The 17,644-nt window shown below is 40.5% G+C and overlaps 8 gene segments (V, D, J or C); all 8 read right to left on the reverse strand.

Moving 5' to 3' along the window:
* Positions 1-119: 119 nt before the first annotated feature.
* Positions 120-1,807, reverse strand: LOC119501384. The segment is given in 3 exon segments: positions 120-270; positions 1,142-1,445; positions 1,533-1,807. Coding segments are annotated over 3 exon segments (507 nt in total).
* A 3,323-nt stretch (positions 1,808-5,130) lies between these two features.
* On the reverse strand, positions 5,131-5,943 carry LOC119502118. The segment is given in 2 exon segments: positions 5,131-5,609; positions 5,699-5,943. Coding segments are annotated over 2 exon segments (444 nt in total).
* Positions 5,944-7,893: 1,950 nt separating this feature from the next.
* Positions 7,894-8,457, reverse strand: LOC119501385. The segment is given in 2 exon segments: positions 7,894-8,255; positions 8,343-8,457. Coding segments are annotated over 2 exon segments (414 nt in total).
* A 1,212-nt stretch (positions 8,458-9,669) lies between these two features.
* LOC119502160 lies at positions 9,670-10,241 on the reverse strand. The segment is given in 2 exon segments: positions 9,670-10,009; positions 10,095-10,241. Coding segments are annotated over 2 exon segments (363 nt in total).
* A 395-nt stretch (positions 10,242-10,636) lies between these two features.
* LOC119502108 lies at positions 10,637-11,282 on the reverse strand. The segment is given in 2 exon segments: positions 10,637-11,031; positions 11,123-11,282. Coding segments are annotated over 2 exon segments (519 nt in total).
* A 675-nt stretch (positions 11,283-11,957) lies between these two features.
* On the reverse strand, positions 11,958-12,586 carry LOC119502121. The segment is given in 2 exon segments: positions 11,958-12,358; positions 12,454-12,586. Coding segments are annotated over 2 exon segments (429 nt in total).
* A 1,651-nt stretch (positions 12,587-14,237) lies between these two features.
* On the reverse strand, positions 14,238-14,899 carry LOC119502135. The segment is given in 2 exon segments: positions 14,238-14,610; positions 14,698-14,899. Coding segments are annotated over 2 exon segments (366 nt in total).
* A 2,041-nt stretch (positions 14,900-16,940) lies between these two features.
* Positions 16,941-17,547, reverse strand: LOC119502122. The segment is given in 2 exon segments: positions 16,941-17,323; positions 17,411-17,547. Coding segments are annotated over 2 exon segments (420 nt in total).
* Between the last annotated feature and the right edge of the window lie 97 nt (positions 17,548-17,644).

Here is a 17,644-nt window from a genome sequence, read left to right on the forward strand (position 1 = left end):
TTGCTGAGGTGTTATGGATGCCCATGATGCTTCAATAGCGGCCTTTAGCTCATTTGCATTGTTGGGTCTGGTGTCTTTCAGCTTCCTCTTCACAATACCCCACAAATTCTCTATGGGGTTCAGGTCAGGGGAATTGGCAGGCCAATCGAGGACAGTAATGCCATGGGCAGTACACCAGTTACTGGTGGTTCTGGCACTGTGGGCAGGTGCCAGATCATGCTGGAAAGCTCTATGGAGATGAGGATTTCATTTTCCAGCATGATCTGGCACCTGCCCACAGTGCCAGAACCACCAGTAACTGGTGTACTGCCCATGGCATTACTGTCCTCGATTGGCCTGCCAATTCCCCTGACCTGAACCCCATAGAGAATTTGTGGGGTATTGTGAAGAGGAAGCTGAAAGACACCAGACCCAACAATGCAAATGAGCTAAAGGCCGCTATTGAAGCATCATGGGCATCCATAACACCTCAGCAATGCCACAGGCTGATTGCCTCCATGCCACGCCGCATTGATGCTGTAATCCGTGCAAAAGGATTCCCAACCAAGTACTGAGTGCATTAATGGACATTTTCAAATGTTTGATTTTGTTTTACTGTTATCAATCTTTTTTTTTACTTGGTCTGAGGAAATATTCTAATATTTAGAGATAGGATATTTGTGTTTTCTTAAGCTGTAAGCCATAATCAGCAATATTAAAAGAATAAAAGGCTTGCAATATTTCAGTTGATTTGTAATGAATCCAGAATGCATGACATTTTTGTTTTTTTAATTGCATTACAGAAAATAAAGAACTTTATCACAATATTCTAATTCTCTGAGACAGTCCTGTATAAATGCTCCTTTTTTACCGCTGTAAAATGTGTTAATTTCAGAATTTTCATGAAAAAAGAAAATGGTGTAAAATCTGCAAATCACATGGAAGCTTTCTGTTTTAAAATGTTGACAAAATGTACTTTTTGTTAATGATCTTCATGCATGTGCTTATTAAGACATGTGGACCCAGTTTCACCACACTAATACAGAGAATTTAATCAACAGTATTACAAAATAATGTGATGCTGAGATAACAGAGTGTTCCCAGTGGTGGTGGTAAATAGAGGAAGTAGTTTTTGTATGACTCTCCTATTATCGTCTCTCACTGTGTGTCTCGGGCACAGTAATACACTGCTGTGTCCTCGGTCTTCAGACTGTCCATCTGTAGATAGACTTTACTGCTGGAGTCATCTCTAGAGATGGTGAATCTCCCCTGGACTGACTGGGAGTAATAGATGTTGGTACTATAAACATAAGCGATCCACTCCAGTCCTTTTCCAGGAGCCTGTCTGATCCAGCTCATACCGTAGCCAGAAATGGTAAGTCCAGAGGCTGTACAGGTCAGTCTGTGGGATTCTCCAGGTCTTTTAGTCACTGGTTCAGATTCTGTCAGAGTCTGACCATCAACACCTGTCAAGATATAAAAATACATCATGAGAAATATGTCAGTTAGATAAATCAAAACTATGTCAACTCAACATCAGTGTAAATGTTGACCTGTCCAGCAGCAGATGGTTAAAAGCAGCAGTCCTGTCCTATAGTCCATCATGTTAAACTGTGTGTCCACTGTCCTCTGTCCTCCTCTCTGCAGTCAGATAAGTAGAGGTGGAAGACATCTGAGTTTTGCATTGACTCCTCCTCACTAGAAGGAGTGAAGCTGATTTGTCTGGTAACTTTACTTTATTTGTCCCTCAGTTTTGGACCTCAGAGGACAGATTAAACAGTGTCGTCTTTTCAGTCTCTCCTCAAAACTTTATTTTCATCTCCTTACTGACCGTATTTAAAGAATCATCTCACTACGTCTCTTACAACTTTGTGTTTCACGTTATTTTACTTTATATCATTATTATTATTATTATTATTATTATTATTATTATTATTATTATTATTATTGTTATTATTCCCTGTAAGCAGCAGCAGATGAGAGCACATGGAGTGATCATATGCTCCAAACAAGTCAACTCTTTTCTGTCTCTCCTTTCTGATGTAAAATCTGTAAACTAGTCAGAACCATTAAAGTCCGACTGACTGATCATCTCAGGTGTGATTGATGTCATTTAGGTTAAAGGTTAGAAGTCCATCAGAGTCCTGAGGTCCTTCTCATTTCAGCATTTTTCGCCTCCTCGTCTCCTCGCTCCTCGATCCTCGATCCTCCGGCTGTGACCCGGAAATCGATCTCAGTCCTCCATCTTGAAGGACGTCCCAATTCACAAAATGCGCACCGAGGAGCTATGAGTGAGGATACACCAGTGCATCCTCCAGTGTTTCCTCCACGGAAGTTTATCACCGACCGACACGCCCCCTTGCTGGATATCAGTTATTGATTGGACGCTGCGCCGATCAGACTGATCTGATACATCAACATCACTGAGTTTCATACCGGAGTGAAGACAGATCACAGATTAACAGTTTTATATTTTAGTTGTCTTTTTATTCACCATCTAGTTATAATCTGTGTTAACTGTAGGAGTGAACAGCAGACGGAGCATGTTGATGGTGAAGTGATCCAGCAGCAGGAGGACCTGCAGGATCTCTGCTTCACACACCGTCACTGAAGGAGTCTGACTCTGAGAGGGGTTTATAAAACCTGACAATGAACAGACTTAAAATAATTTTTTTCATTTATTAGAAAGAGATTTCTTTTGATGATCTGTTATTTCACTCATTCACTTTTATTAAGGATCCAGTTAAAGTCAGAGAGAGAAGGAGGGTCTGTCTTTTACCCCTTCTTCATCATTTATCCTCATTTCCATTCAGTCACATGTGAAGCTGATAATTCCTGAGTGTCGGGTTTGATATGAGTTATATCATTTCACTTTTCCCTCAAACATTCAGACTAATACATAACTTCTACTGTCAGAATATAAATTAATACAGACGATAATAATGAATAAATAATATAAAGATATTGTGCCAGTAGAGATGGTTCCTGGTCCTCTAAGCAGGACTCAGTCCACAGTAGAGATGGTTCCTGGTCCTCTAAGCAGGACTCAGTCCTCAGTAGAGATGGTTCCTGGTCCTCTAAGCAGGACTCAGTCCACAGTAGAGATGGTTCCTGGTCCTCTAAGCAGGTAACAGTAAAAATACAGACTGCAGCTGTTATTCATGTGCAGGTGTTTGTTAAACAGGTAACAGACTACAGAGAGGAAACACTGCTGCTCTGATAACTCTGTTTCTTTATTACTATTAGATCAGTTCAGACACAAACAGCTGTTGAAGCCAACTGACAGCTGATCCAGATGTGATCAGCTGCTGCTGTTATCAGAAACGGACGTCGCTTCACGTGAAGCGTCACGTGAAGCGTCACGTGACGCTTCACGTGACGCTTCAGAGGAAACGACGTCTCATGTCTCTAAAAACATATTTACTCGTTTCCTCTCTCCTCGAGTCATTTCCTCGCCTCCTCTGCTCGCATCTCCCGTGGGCGGGACTAAGACGCGAGTCGAGGAGTCGAGGAGAGGAGTCGAGGAGTCAAGCCGTATAAAAGCACTAATGGGAAAGACCCCTGGGGTACGTCCCAAAGCTCTTAATTTTCGTTTCCTCGCTCCTCGCTCCTCGCTTGAACCGGAAGTTGTTCTGGTGCGCCATCTTGAAGACCGTTCCAAAGCCCTTATTTGTGCATCGAGGATCGAGGATCGAGGAGGCTTGCCGGAGGAGCTATGAGCGAGGATACACCAGTATATCCTCCACGGAAGTCTTTTACCGACCGACACGCCCCCTTATTGGATATCAGTTACTGATTGGACGCTGCTGATCAGACTGATCTGATAACTTTACCTCTCAACATCACTGAGTTTCATACCAGAGTGAAGACAGATCACAGATTAAACGTTTTATAGTTTAGTTGTCTTCTGATTCACCATCTAGTTATAATCTGTGTTAATTGAAGCTCTGAGCAGCAGCAGAAGGACCTGCAGTATCTCTGCTTCACACAGCGTCAGTGAAGCAGCCTGACAGTCAGAGGGGTTTATAACACCTGACAAAGTGACTTAAAATAACTTTCTTTATTTATTAGAATGATTTGTCTTTTTATGATCTGTTATTTCCCCTGTTAACTTTTATTAATGATACTATTAAAGTCAGAGAGAGAAGGAGAGTCTGTCTGTCAGCAACAAACACCTTTTACATCATTTATCCTCATTTCCATTCAGTCACATGAGGCTGATGATTCCTGAACGTCTGGTTTGATATGAGTTACATCATTTACATTTTCCCTTTAGCCTAATAAATAATGTCCAGTCTTCAAAACACACCATAGTCATATTCTGGGTTATGAAATAATGAGCTCACAATCAGAATATCAATAACTACAGACGCTAATAATGAATAAATAATATAAAGTTATTGTGCCAGTAGAGATGGTTCCTGGTCCTCTAAGCAGGACTCAGTCCACAGTAGAAATACAGACTGCAGCTTGCACTTGTCTTTATTAGTATTAGTACAGTTCAGACACAAACAGCTGTTGACTGACAGCTGATCCAGATGTGATCAGCTGCTGCTGTCATCAGAAACGGACGTCGCTTCACGTGACGCTTCAGAGGAAACGACGGTCTCATGTCGCTTAAATCGTATTTCCTCGTTTCCTCTCTCCTCGCATGGTTTCCTTGCGTCTCTCCATGCTTCCCTGGTGGGAGGGACTAAGACGCAAGGAAAAGACGCAAGTGAGGGAAACAGGGATGCAATTAAGAGCTTTGGGATACAGCCCTGGTGTCTTTGAGGAAAACATTATTTATAGGTTTCTTTGAGATAATCCATCCATCCATCTGCAACCGCTTATCCCGTTAGGGGTCGCGGGGGGGGCTGGAGCCGATCCCAGCCGACATTGGGCGAAGGCGGGGTACACCCTGGACAGGTCGCCAGTCCATCACATTCTTTGAGATAATCAACTTTTAAAAACGTATCTAGTTTAGGGTGGACTGAAGTTACCGGTTAACTTTCTAAATATATAAATGCTCCTTTTTTATCGCTGTAAAATGTTTTAATTTCAGAATTTTGTGGATTTGATGTATTTTTCATGAAAATAAAATTGGTGTATAATCTGTGAATCACATGGAAGCTTTCTGTTTTAAAATGTTAACAAAATGTGCGTTTTTTTAATGATCTTCATGCATGTACTTATTAAGACATGTGGACCCAGTTTCACCACACTAATACAGAGAATTTAATCAACAGTATTACAAAATAAAGTGATGCTGAGATAACAGAGTGTTCCCAGTGGTGGTGGTAAATAGAGGAAGTAGTTTTTGTATGACTCTCGTATTATCGTCTCTCACTGTGTGTCTCTGGCACAGTAATACACAGCAGAGTCTTCAGGCTGCACGTTCTGTCCGTTTAGAGTCACTGTGTTGCTGGAAGTAGCTAAGTCGATACTGAACTTGTTCTTCAGTGAATCTTTGTAGTATGAAGCTCCAGTATATTTCATTCCGATCCACTCCAGTCCTTTCCCTGCAGGCTGTCTGATCCAAGCTGTCCAGTAGCTGCTGAGAGAATAAGAGACCTGACAGGTGATGGTCAGACGTTGACCTGGCTGCACAGTCACAGAGGCTGGCTGAGTCAACGTTTCACCCTTCACACCTGTTAAAAAAACAAGAACAGTTTTTTATCACAAAAATATCAAGTTGTACTGTAAAAGAAGAAGTGTTGACAGATCCAGAGAGACTCACATCCAGCTGCCAACAGCAGCAGCAGAGCTCCAGAGAACATGGTTGATGTTGAAGCTGACGTGCTGTGAACTCCTCTGACAGCCTGATGTGATGTTTTATAGCTGAAGCTCACTGAGTTTGCATATATAGAATCAAACATATATGAAGCATCAATGTTGGTCTAACTGGAGCCAATAGAAGAGTCTGTTCACTGTTTTTATATCTGCAGAGTGAAAACATGCCTGGAAATCACCTCTGCTTCACATCTCATATTTTGATGTCATTACACGCTCACAAAGATTTAGAAAAAGTCTCATTTACAGAAATAAAACTACTGTTAACTTTGTTTTACTGTCAATATTTAATATGTGAATGTATTATATTAAGATTTATTAACACCTAACTGCATTTATTCACACATTTTGAGTGATACATGATACATTTTACTGCACAATGCATACTTTTACTTTAAATACTTTAAGTATATTTTACTGCACAGTGCATACTTTTACTTTAAGTATTTTAAGCATATTTTACTGCACAGTGCATACTTTTACTTTAAATACTTCAAATATACTTAACTGCACAATATATACTTTTACTTTAAGTACGTTTTACTGCACAATGCATACTTTTACTTTAAGTACAGTTCACTGCACAATGCATACTTTTACTTTAAGTACTTTAAGTACATTTTACTACACAATGATTACTTTTACTATAAGTATATTTTATTGCACAATAAATACTTTTACTTTAAGTACTTTAACTATATTTTACTGCACAGTGCATACTTTTACTTTAAATGCTTTCAGTATATTTTACTGCACACTGCATACTTTTACTTTAAGTACTTCAAATATACTTAACTGTACTATGCATACTTTTACTTTAAATACTTTAAGTATATTTTACTGCACAGTGCATACTTTTACTTTAAGCACTTTAAGTATATTTTACTGCACAATGTATACTTTTACTTTACGTACATTTTTACTGCACAATGCATACTTTTACTTTAAATACATTTTACTGCACAATGCATACTTTTACATTAAATACTTTCAGTAAATTTTACAGCACAATGCATTCTTTTACTTTAAGTACTTCAAATATACTTAACTGTACTATGCATACTTTTATTTTAAATACTTTAAGTATATTTTACTGCACAGTGTATACTTTTACTTTAAGCACTTTAAGTATATTATACTGCACAGTGGATACTTTTACTTTAAATATTTTAAGTTCGGTCCTCTCCTGTTCATCCTCTACACGATCCCCCTCTGTAATATCATCCGTCATCATGACCCCCACTTCAACTTCTACGCTGATGATGTCCACTTCTACATATGCACTAAATTCGTCATCACGGCGACTCTCTCCACCCTGAAAATTGATAAAAATTATCAATAATCCCTCCAAAATACCACATTAAGACACCAAGACCTTGAGGAACACCATAGAAAAAGCCATGCTGTGATTTGGGATAAAAAACTTTTGATATTTTGGAGATTTCTGCAAGAATTGTATTTTTTTTGGCGATTGGCTGGCGAGCACTTGTATTGCGTAAACTGCTCAGAAAACCCCTTATTGTCAATATAGCTAGGAAAGCCATCCGTCCTCTGAATGCTCTAGGTCTCTAGTTTGTGGCTGTGGAGGTTCTTGAGGCTGTGATTATGCTAGAGGTCACCACAGGTCATTTTATACAGTGAGGTCAATGAAATGTCTACTATGGGGACTAACATCATCACACATGAATACAGTTGGGCTCATTGGATCCACAAGAGTCTCAGCTTTACAGTCATACCCAATTTATGTAATTCAAGACTGTTTAGGGACCCCGGTATGGAGAAATATTCAAACACAACATTTTAGAATAGGAAACAATAACACATTTATACTACATGTGATTATTAGAAGTGGGTATGTCTGTATTTAGCCCAACTTTGGAGCGTTATTTATTTCCTTCCCGACATGGTAGCATGACATTGTTGGTACCAATGTATTCTTTAGGTTTTTTAATTTCATATGATATGCGTGTCTTCACTCTAGTCCTAAAACTGAACCTACTAGAGCCTCTGAAAGACAGTAAAGTCAGTCGGGATCGCGGGCGGTCTCAGGGGGGTTTTAGGTCTGTTTCTGTCTTCAGTGTGACAGTGAGCTGGTGTTGAAATCATTAGTGGTCTGAGGGCTCCTCCTCTGGTGGCTTCATGTTACAAGTGTTCAGGCATTGAGGGGTTTTTGTTCAGGTCTACTGATGGTTTGTGTTGTTGTGGCTCTCTGGCACAGTAATACACAGCAGAGTCTTCAGTCCTCAGACTGTTCATCTGCAGATACAGCTGCTGTCTGTTGTTGTCTCTGGAGATGGTGAACCGGCCCTGAACTGACTGGGAGTAGTAGATGCTAGTAACATCAATAGTGGAGATCCATTCCAGTCCTTTTCCAGGAGCCTGTCTGATCCAGCTCATCAAGTAGCTGCTGAATGTAAACCCAGAGGCTGTACAGGTCAGTCTGTGGGATTCTCCAGGTCTTTTAATCACTGGTTCAGATTCTGTCAGAGTCTGACCATCAACACCTGTCAAGATATAAAAATACATCATGAGAAATATGTCAGTTATACAAATCAGAACTATGTCAACTCAACATCAGTGTAAATGTTGACCTGTCCAGCAGCAGATGGTTAAAAGCAGCAGTCCTGTCCTATAGTCCATCATGTTAAACTGTGTGTCCACTGTCCTCTGTCCTCCTCTCTGCAGTCAGATAAGTAGAGGTGGAAGACATCTGATTTTTGCATTGACTCCTCCTCACAGGGAGGAATCAGCTGATCAGAGTTGGATCTTTTATTATAATTAGTGGATAAATGTGAGTTGTAATATCTTGATAAAAGTCACAATCAAGCATCTAAAGAGGGTCATTTAATATATGTAGACCCATTTCTACAGTGATCAATGGTTTCCATCATTAGATCAGGTGAAAATAGGAACTGTGGTTTGATTTGGACAAATAGAGCATCATCAGTAGTTGTGTTAATGTCAGATCAGATCAATCAAATCACCTCTGTTCTTTCTTGATGTTCCTTCTAGTGCACAAGCTTTATCACATGATCAGTATGAGTCAAGGAGTCAAACTCAGTCAGTCCTAGACTGTCCTCTGGAGGGTTGAAAGAGGGACTGTCAGTTTCCAGTCTCAGCATGGAGAAAGACTGGACATTGTTGTTTTGTTGGTGACGTCTGTTCAACAGTCTGAACTCTGTGGATGTTGGATTCTGTCACTCTGTGCTGAGAGAGAGGGGGGGGGTCCTCTTTAGAGTGGAGATCCAACCTGTTAGTTGATCTCAATCTTCTTCCACTCTGCATGCTGATTAAATGATTTCACTGAAATCACTTTTAAATGATTATTTATTCTTATTGTTTACATAATTTTGCCGTCACCATCTTCACTTCTTTATGAGGCAACACACAATGAGGCTGATTTACATACTGATGATATCATCTGACTAAAGTTTATCCAAATGAACTAATAACTCAACTTTTAACTTTTATTGCTTTAATATATTGTATTATGTGTGAGCTATGTATATCATTTCAAACATTTATCAGATTCATGATTCACCTCACTCTCCACATCTGTTAGACAGTTTAAACACAACTGTAGTTATTTAATGACTATATTATTATACATTTTTAGAAATGGAAAAACGTTCTAAATAAAGTATTAACCTCCATACGTGATATAGGTAGGAGTCAAATAAATTCACTTTGTAAACAATAAAGTCAAATGGTGTTATCAGTAATGGGAAGTTTTCAGGAATTTGCATAATGCTAGGACAAAGATGTATTTATTATTTAAAAATATATATAAAGTAAACTGTATCATGTAAAACAGCATTTAAAAAAAATAATATTAAAATATAAAGTATATAATATAAGTAGTACAAAAAACTCTTCATGGTTGTTGTCAACCAGTCCAGTCAGAATGAGTCCTGTAGGATTTTGTACAGCTGCTCAACCAACTCCAGTCACTGTGGGTCTCGAGCACAATAATAAACAGCAGAGTCTTCAGTCCTCAGACTGTTCATCTGCAGATACAGCTGCTGTCTGTTGTTGTCTCTGGAGACGGTGAACCGGCCCTGAACTGACTGAGAGTAGTATTTAGTGCTGCCACCAGCATCAGCAGCGATCCACTCCAGTCCTTTTCCAGTAGCCTGTCTGACCCAGTGCATCCAGTGACTGCTGAGTGAAAATCCGGAAGCTGTACAGGTCAGTCTGTGGGATTCTCCAGGTCTTTTAGTCACTGGTTCAGATTCTGTCAGAGTCTGACCATCAACACCTGTCAAGATGGCAAAGAAAACTATCATGCAACAAGTTATAACTTAAAAGAAAACATCAACTAAAAGTTCAGTGTAAATGTTGACCTGTCCAGCAGCAGATGGTTAAAAGCAGCAGTCCTGTCCTATAGTCCATCATGTTAAACTGTGTGTCCACTGTCCTCTGTCCTCCTCTCTGCAGTCAGATAAGTAGAGGTGGAAGACATCTGAGTTTTGCATTGACTCCTCCTCACAGGGAGGACTCAGCTGTTGTCAGATTTCGTTGTTTTCCATAAACTAAGTAGTGGGATCATGTAGAGGCCTGAGAAAGGACATGTGGGGAACTCCACATGTGATTTTGATCAATCAAATGTGTAATTACTGATTGACACCAATTGTTACCCAGTTCTACAGTCTGTTAGAGGATGTGAATGTGATTACTATTACAAACAAAACTTAAAAGTTGTTATCTTTTACAAACCAACACAGAGGAAAGAAAACCACATTTAGACATCAACAGTCTCAATAAAACTGAGACTCAGTCAGTTATTCAGCATCACATTGTTGGTAAAAAACAAACAGGAAGTCAAACACCACAAAATCACCTGCAGCTCATCTAGTGGCGTTGTTATACTGCTCTTTACTGCCATCATATTTGAGGTCTCCTACTGCCCCCTGTTGGTCTTTGTAAGAATACATTCTTTAAGGTTTTTGTACAGCTTCTCTGGTAACTTTAACCAGTGTGTGTCTCTGGCACAGTAATACACAGCAGAGTCTTCAGGCTGCACGTTCTGTCCGTTTAGAGTCACTGTGTTGCTGGAAGAGTCTAAACTGATACTGAACTTGTTCTTCAGTGAATCTTTGTAGTATGCGGTGTATCCAGTACGTTCCATTCCGATCCACTCCAGTCCTTTCCCTGCAGGCTGTCTGATCCAAGCTGTGTAGTAGCTGCTAACAGAATAAGAGACCTGACAGGTGATGGTCAGACGTTGACCTGGCTGCACAGTCACAGAGGCTGGCTGAGTCAACGTTTCACCCTTCACACCTGTTAAAAAAACAAGAACATGTTTTTTTATCACAAAAATATCAAGTTGTACTGTAAAAGAAGAAGTGTTGACAGATCCAGAGAGACTCACATCCAGCTGCCAACAGCAGCAGCAGAGCTCCAGAGAACATGGTTGATGTTGAAGCTGACGTGCTGTGAACTCCTCTGACAGCCTGATGTGATGTTTTATAGCTGAAGCTCACTGAGTTTGCATATATAGAATCAAACATATATGAAGCATCAATGTTGGTCTAACTGGAGCCAATAGAAGAGTCTGCTGGTGTACGATTTATTATTTTAATAAAATACAAATTGAATTAGTATAAATAAAATAAAATTGTGTATTTATTTGTTACATTTTGTTTAAAAAAAAAAAAGAACACAATGTTTAAGTCAGGCCTGATGTTTCCTTACACACTAAAGAATGATCCCAGTCACGTCCACACAGTGAGGCATACAGTTTATTAATTAAACACTGGTATCAGATCAGTACTCGGTATCGGCCGATACCCAAAGCCCAGGTATCTCTATCGGTATCGGGACTGAAAAGGTTGGATCGGTGCGTCTCTATCAGCAGTCCTAAATAATGTAGAGAACATTAAACAAGGAAAGAGTCGACAGCCATGTGAGGCTGTTCTTCAGCACAGCGGTGCTTTGAGTTCAATGTTAACATGCTCCCAATAATAATGTTAATATACTGATATTTAGCAGGTATAACATTTAACATGTTCACAATAAACAGTAAATTATATTAATATAATATTTTTTTTCTTTTTCTATCTCTTTGCATCAAAAGAAGCAATTAGTTCTTTTTCATCTTCTCTCAGCATCAACATACAAGAACTCAGGGATAAAACATTTAGGACAAGAGTTTGAAGTTGAACACAGACGGATTTGTAAAGTAAAGTAACTGCTTGTGACTTTCTTTCTATCTGACATTGTCAACATGTGTGTGTGGTTGAGTCTGGCTGGTTGCTGAGTATTTGTACAGGTCTGTTGGTGGTTTGTATCACTGTGGGCCGACGTACACAGTAATACACAGCTGTGTCCTCAGGCTGCACGTTCTGTCCGTTTAGAGTCACTGTTCCAGCAGAAGTGTCTCTGCTGTAGCTGAACTTGTTCTTCAGAGCATTATTTTGATAAAGGCCACCTCCACCCCACTGGTGGGAAATCCAGTCCATTGGTTTTCCTTCACACTGTCTGATCCAACCGGTTGCATAGCTGTTATCAGTCAGAGAATAACCAGAGACCTGACAGGTGATGGTCAAAGACTGTCCAGGCTGCACAACCATTGAGTCTGGCTGGATGAGATCAATACTGTTCACACCTGTGGAAACACAAATCAACATTATCTCCATCATTCATCTGACTATTCAGTGTTTCTAATGTGTTTATTAGTGTGAATCAGTGAAAGCTCCTCACAGGATCCAGCTGCCAGCAGCAGTATCAGAGCTCCAGAGAACATGGTTGATGTTGAAGCTGAGCTGATGGAGCTCTTCTGTCTCTCACTGACACTCACTCACTTCTTTAGAAGTCACCTTCATTTGCATATTGTTGAATCATCTTTTAAATGTCATTTGAATCAGTTGAAGGTGTAAACAGTGTGTCTTCTCTAGTGACCAGAGAGAAATCAGTTTTTATTTAAAATACATATTTTTATGAAAGATCTTATATGGACTTAAATGTCACCATCTAGATGGTTAATTTAGTAAACTTGTAGCGCTGCTTTGATTTGATTTAATGTAAAGATATGTTTTAAAACTCTGGAAGTTAGTGAGTTAATATCTAAAAACAGAATATTGTAAAGTTTTCATCACAATAAGGTCGTCTTCTTATAAATGCAGACGTTGCTGTGAGTCACGATAAACTGTCCCAACCATAGACTGAATATAAGAAGTGGACGTAGTCACCATGACGTCACCCATTGGTTAGTGGACTACGGTTTTGAAGCCTCGAGTTCGACATTTTCGCCGTCACCATCTTGGTTTTTGCAGAGCAATATATAGATATAATATCAATATCATGATATGAGACTAGATATCATCATAGATTTTGGATATTGTTATATCATAATATGGCACAAGTGTTGTATTTTCCTGGTTTTAAAAGCTACATTACAGTTAAGTGATGTATTTTTCTGAACTTACCAGACTGTTCTAGCTCTTCTATTATTTGCTTTTTCCCACTTAGTCATTATATCCACATTACTGATGATTATTTATCAAAAATATCATTGTGTAAATATTTTGCAAAAGCATCAATGGTCAACCCTACAACATCGTCACAACATCGTCACAACATCTATATCGAGGCATTTGGTCAAAAAATTGTGATATTTGATTATATCCATATCATCCAGCCCTATGCATACAGTGATGTATCTGTGATTTTAATGTCAGAGAATTAAAATTGATGAAAACTGTTAAATTAGATTAAGAACCATTCATAAAATCGAAAGTCTGTTTCTATCAATGAATCAATGAATCTAATCAATGAAGATGTATTTATTATTTAAAACATGAACTTATATTTCCATTTTTTTTAAGGCAATCATGTTCACATCCAGACGGCCATGACACCAGTACGAGACTGTATCACCGGACTACTCTAATAATCCAGTGATACATGAATGAATTGGTTTGCTGCAGATAGCCACAAACTTCATGTGGGGTTACCGTCTGCAATCGGTGTGATCGATAACTCCATCTGATTTGTCTCAGGTCTCTCTAGCCCTGACTCTAGGTTCCTCTCTAGTTGTTTTAAAGCTTCTAACAACCTGGTGAGGTGATAGTTTGAGTCTGAACTTGATGGACTGTCAGAGACGCTTGTTACCTCTGCTGTCCAATAGTCCTGATGGTGGCGCTACAGCAAACGCCTAAAGTTCAAAACTTTTCTATCTAACAGAGTTAGCATGCAGCTTTAGCTCTGCTCTGTCTAGCTCTGCTTTTCCTGTCAATGTGTGAAACCCAAAGTGTTTCCATCCTTTACTGGATGTGTAGTGTTTACCACGCTGGATTTAACATGTGAGGGTGCAGGTCGTATCCACGGAGACCCTCCAATGTTTTAGACTCTCTGAGGTTTGTTTTGGTTGACGGATACGGAATGGATATGACGTCACGTTACTCAGACTACCACAATAAAAGTGGTAACTTCCTTTATTAAAAACAGCTATGCCATGACCAGTGATGCTGAGATAACAGAGTGTTCCCAGTGGTGGTGGTAAATAGAGGAAGTAGTTTTTGTATGACTCTCCTATTATCGTCTCTCACTGTGTGTCTCTGGCACAGTAATACACTGCTGTGTCCTCGGTCTTCAGACTGTTCATCTGTAGATAAAGTTTACTGCTGGAGTCGTCTCTGGAGATGGTGAATCTCCCCTGGACTGACTGGGAGTAACGGATAGGAGAACTAGATGTGCCTATATAAGCGATCCACTCCAGTCCATTCCCAGGAGCCTGTCTGATCCAGGCCATCCAAGAGCCAGCAAAGTTAAATCCAGAGGCTGTACAGGTCAGTCTGTGGGATTCTCCAGGTCTTTTAATCACTGGTTCAGATTCTGTCAGAGTCTGACCATCAACACCTGTCAAGATATAAAAATACATCATGAGAAATATGTCAGTTACACAAATAAAAACTATGTCAACTCAACATCAGTGTAAATGTTGACCTGTCCAGCAGCAGATGGTTAAAAGCAGCAGTCCTGTCCTATAGTCCATCATGTTAAACTGTGTGTCCACTGTCCTCTGTCCTCCTCTCTGCAGTCAGATAAGTAGAGGTGGAAGACATCTGAGTTTTGCATTGACTCCTCCTCTCAGTGTAGAACTGGATCTGAATGGATCTCAGTTCCTGTTTGGTGAAACTGGAGAATGAATGTTTAATGTACAGGAGTCATTCCTCCCAGTAGAATTTGTGCAATAGGTCGACAAACGCATTATATATCATTTTGGTTGTCTTTCATTATTCAGCTCAGTCTGCATCGTGTGAAGACTTTGACAATAGTTTAGCAGTTTAACAATATAAAGTGAGTATTGTTAATTCAATTTTAATAACAAAAACAAACAAACACCAAATAGCACCTTAATGAATGTGGTTCATTATGTTCTAATATTGATTTAGTGTTCATCAGTCATAATAATAATTTTATTTATATAGCGCTTTTCTGCAAACACAAAGACACTTTACACAGATAAAATGATCATAAAACAAGGACATCATAAAAAAAAATATAAAACACACAATATTAATCACACATTAAAAGCAGTTCTAAAAAGGTGAGTTTTGATTAGTGATTTGAATGTGGACCGGTTGGTGCAGTCTCTGATGTGTTTGGGGAGTGAGTTCCAGAGGCAGCTATAGCAGATGCTCTGTCGCCCCAGGTCCGCTGCTTGGTTCTGAGTGATGTGGACAAGAGGTTGGCATCAGAGGAGCAGAGGGAGCAGGAAGGAGTGTGATGGAGGAGCAGATCTATGAGGTAGGAGGGTGGTTATGGAGGGCTTTGTGAGTGAGGAGAAAGAGTTTGAACCTTGATGCGTTGTGGGACAGGGAGCCAGTGGAGGTTCTGGAGGACAGGGGTGATGTGATCACGGGACTGGGAATGGGTGAACAGACGGGCAGCAGAGTTCTGGATGTACTGGAGTTTATTGAGGACTTTGGATGTCGAGCTGTAAAGAATGCTGTTGCAGCAGTCGATTCTGGATGTGATGAAGACGTGGATTAGAGTTTCGGCAGCAGAGAAGGAGAGTGATGAGCAGAGACGAGCAATGTTTTTGAGGTGGAAAAAGGCCGTCCTGGTGATGTGGTTGACGTGGTGTTCAAAGGAGAGTTGGCTGTCGAAAATGACTTCAAGGATGCGGATGTGAGGGGACGGAGACAGAGTGGAGTTGTTGATTGTGAAGCAGAAGTTGTGAGCGGTTTTGGTGAGTGATTTGGGACCGATGATGATCATGTCTGATTTGTCGCAGCGGAGTTTGAGAAAGTTGATTTGCATCCATGATTTAATTTCAGTGAGGCAGTTGGACAGAGTGGAGTGTGTAGCGGTGGTGATGGATTTAGTGGAAATGTAGAGCTGGACGTCGTCGGCGTAGCGGTGGAAGTGTAGGCCACGGCGGCGTATGATGTGACCAAGGGGAAGCAGGTAGAGGATGAACAGAAGGGGACCGAGCACCGAACCCTGGGGGACGCCTTGGGACAGAGGAGCGGGGGAGGAGGTGCAGTTGTTGATGAATTGTTGTCGGTTTGTGAGATATGACTTTAGCCAGGAGAGGGCAGTGCCGGTGATGTTGAGGGAGGATTCAAGGCGGGAGAGAAGAATGGTTTGGTTGATGGTGTCGAAAGCTGCAGTGAGGTCGAGGAGGATGAGGATGTTGAGGTGACCAGAGTCTGAGGAGAGGAGGAGGTCATTGGTGACTTTGAGGAGGGCTTTTTCTGTTCTGTGTTTTGAGCAGAAACCGGATTGAAATGGTTCGTACAGGTCGTTGGAGATGAGGTGGGTTTTCAGTTGTGAGGCGACAGCACGTTCCAGTATTTTAGACATAAATAAGAGGAGATTGGAGATGGGCTGGAAATTAGTCATGACATCAGGGTTGAGTCCAGGTTTTTTGAGGATGGGGGTGACGGCAGCCAGTTTGAGTGATTGGGGGACTGAACCAGAACTGAAGGAAGAGTTGATGATGTTTTTCAGTCAATACAAAGAAATTTGTTATTTCTGTTTTGTTTCCTGTTAGATGAAGAGCTTTTTAAAATGCAGTCGTGAGCTGAAATAATGCTGTCATTAATTCACATAAATATTGGGAGGCAGACAAAGAAGACACACCAGGCTGATTGATTTACTGATTGCTAAATACGTCTGTTTCTGTCTTCAGTGTGACAGTGAGCTGGTGTTGAAATCATTAGTGGTCTGAGGGCTCCTCCTCTGGTGGCTTCATGTTACAAGTGTTCAGGCACTGAGGGGTTTTTGTTCAGGTCTACTGATGGTTTGTGTTGTTGTGGCTCTCTGGCACAGTAATACACAGCAGAGTCTTCAGTCCTCAGACTGTTCATCTGCAGATACAGCTGCTGTCTGTTGTTGTCTCTGGAGATGGTGAACCGGCCCTGAACTGACTGAGAGTAGGATTTGGTGCTGCTACCATCATCACTCCATGCGATCCACTCCAGTCCTTTTTCAGGAGCCTGTCTGACCCAGTGCATATCGTAGCTACTGAGTGTGAATCCAGAGGCTGTACAGGTCAGTCTGTGGGATTCTCCAGGTCTTTTAATCACTGGTTCAGATTCTGTCAGAGTCTGACCATCAACACCTGTCAAGATATAAAAATACATCATGAGAAATATGTCAGTTACACAAATCATAACTATGTCAGATTAAGTTCAGTGTAAATGTTGACCTGTCCAGCAGCAGATGGTTAAAAGCAGCAGTCCTGTCCTATAGTCCATCATGTTAAACTGTGTGTCCACTGTCCTCTGTCCTCCTCTCTGCAGTCAGATAAGTAGAGGTGGAAGACATCTGAGTTTTGCATTGACTCCTCCTCACGGGGAGGAGAGGACCGAGCTGAAGATAATTAATCAAAACGTGAGAATTAATGTCCAAGAATCATCCTCCGAGTCAGCTGTTTGTTTGA

Source organism: Sebastes umbrosus, chromosome 14, assembly GCF_015220745.1.
Source record: "Sebastes umbrosus isolate fSebUmb1 chromosome 14, fSebUmb1.pri, whole genome shotgun sequence".
Classification (NCBI taxonomy): domain Eukaryota; kingdom Metazoa; phylum Chordata; class Actinopteri; order Perciformes; family Sebastidae; genus Sebastes; species Sebastes umbrosus.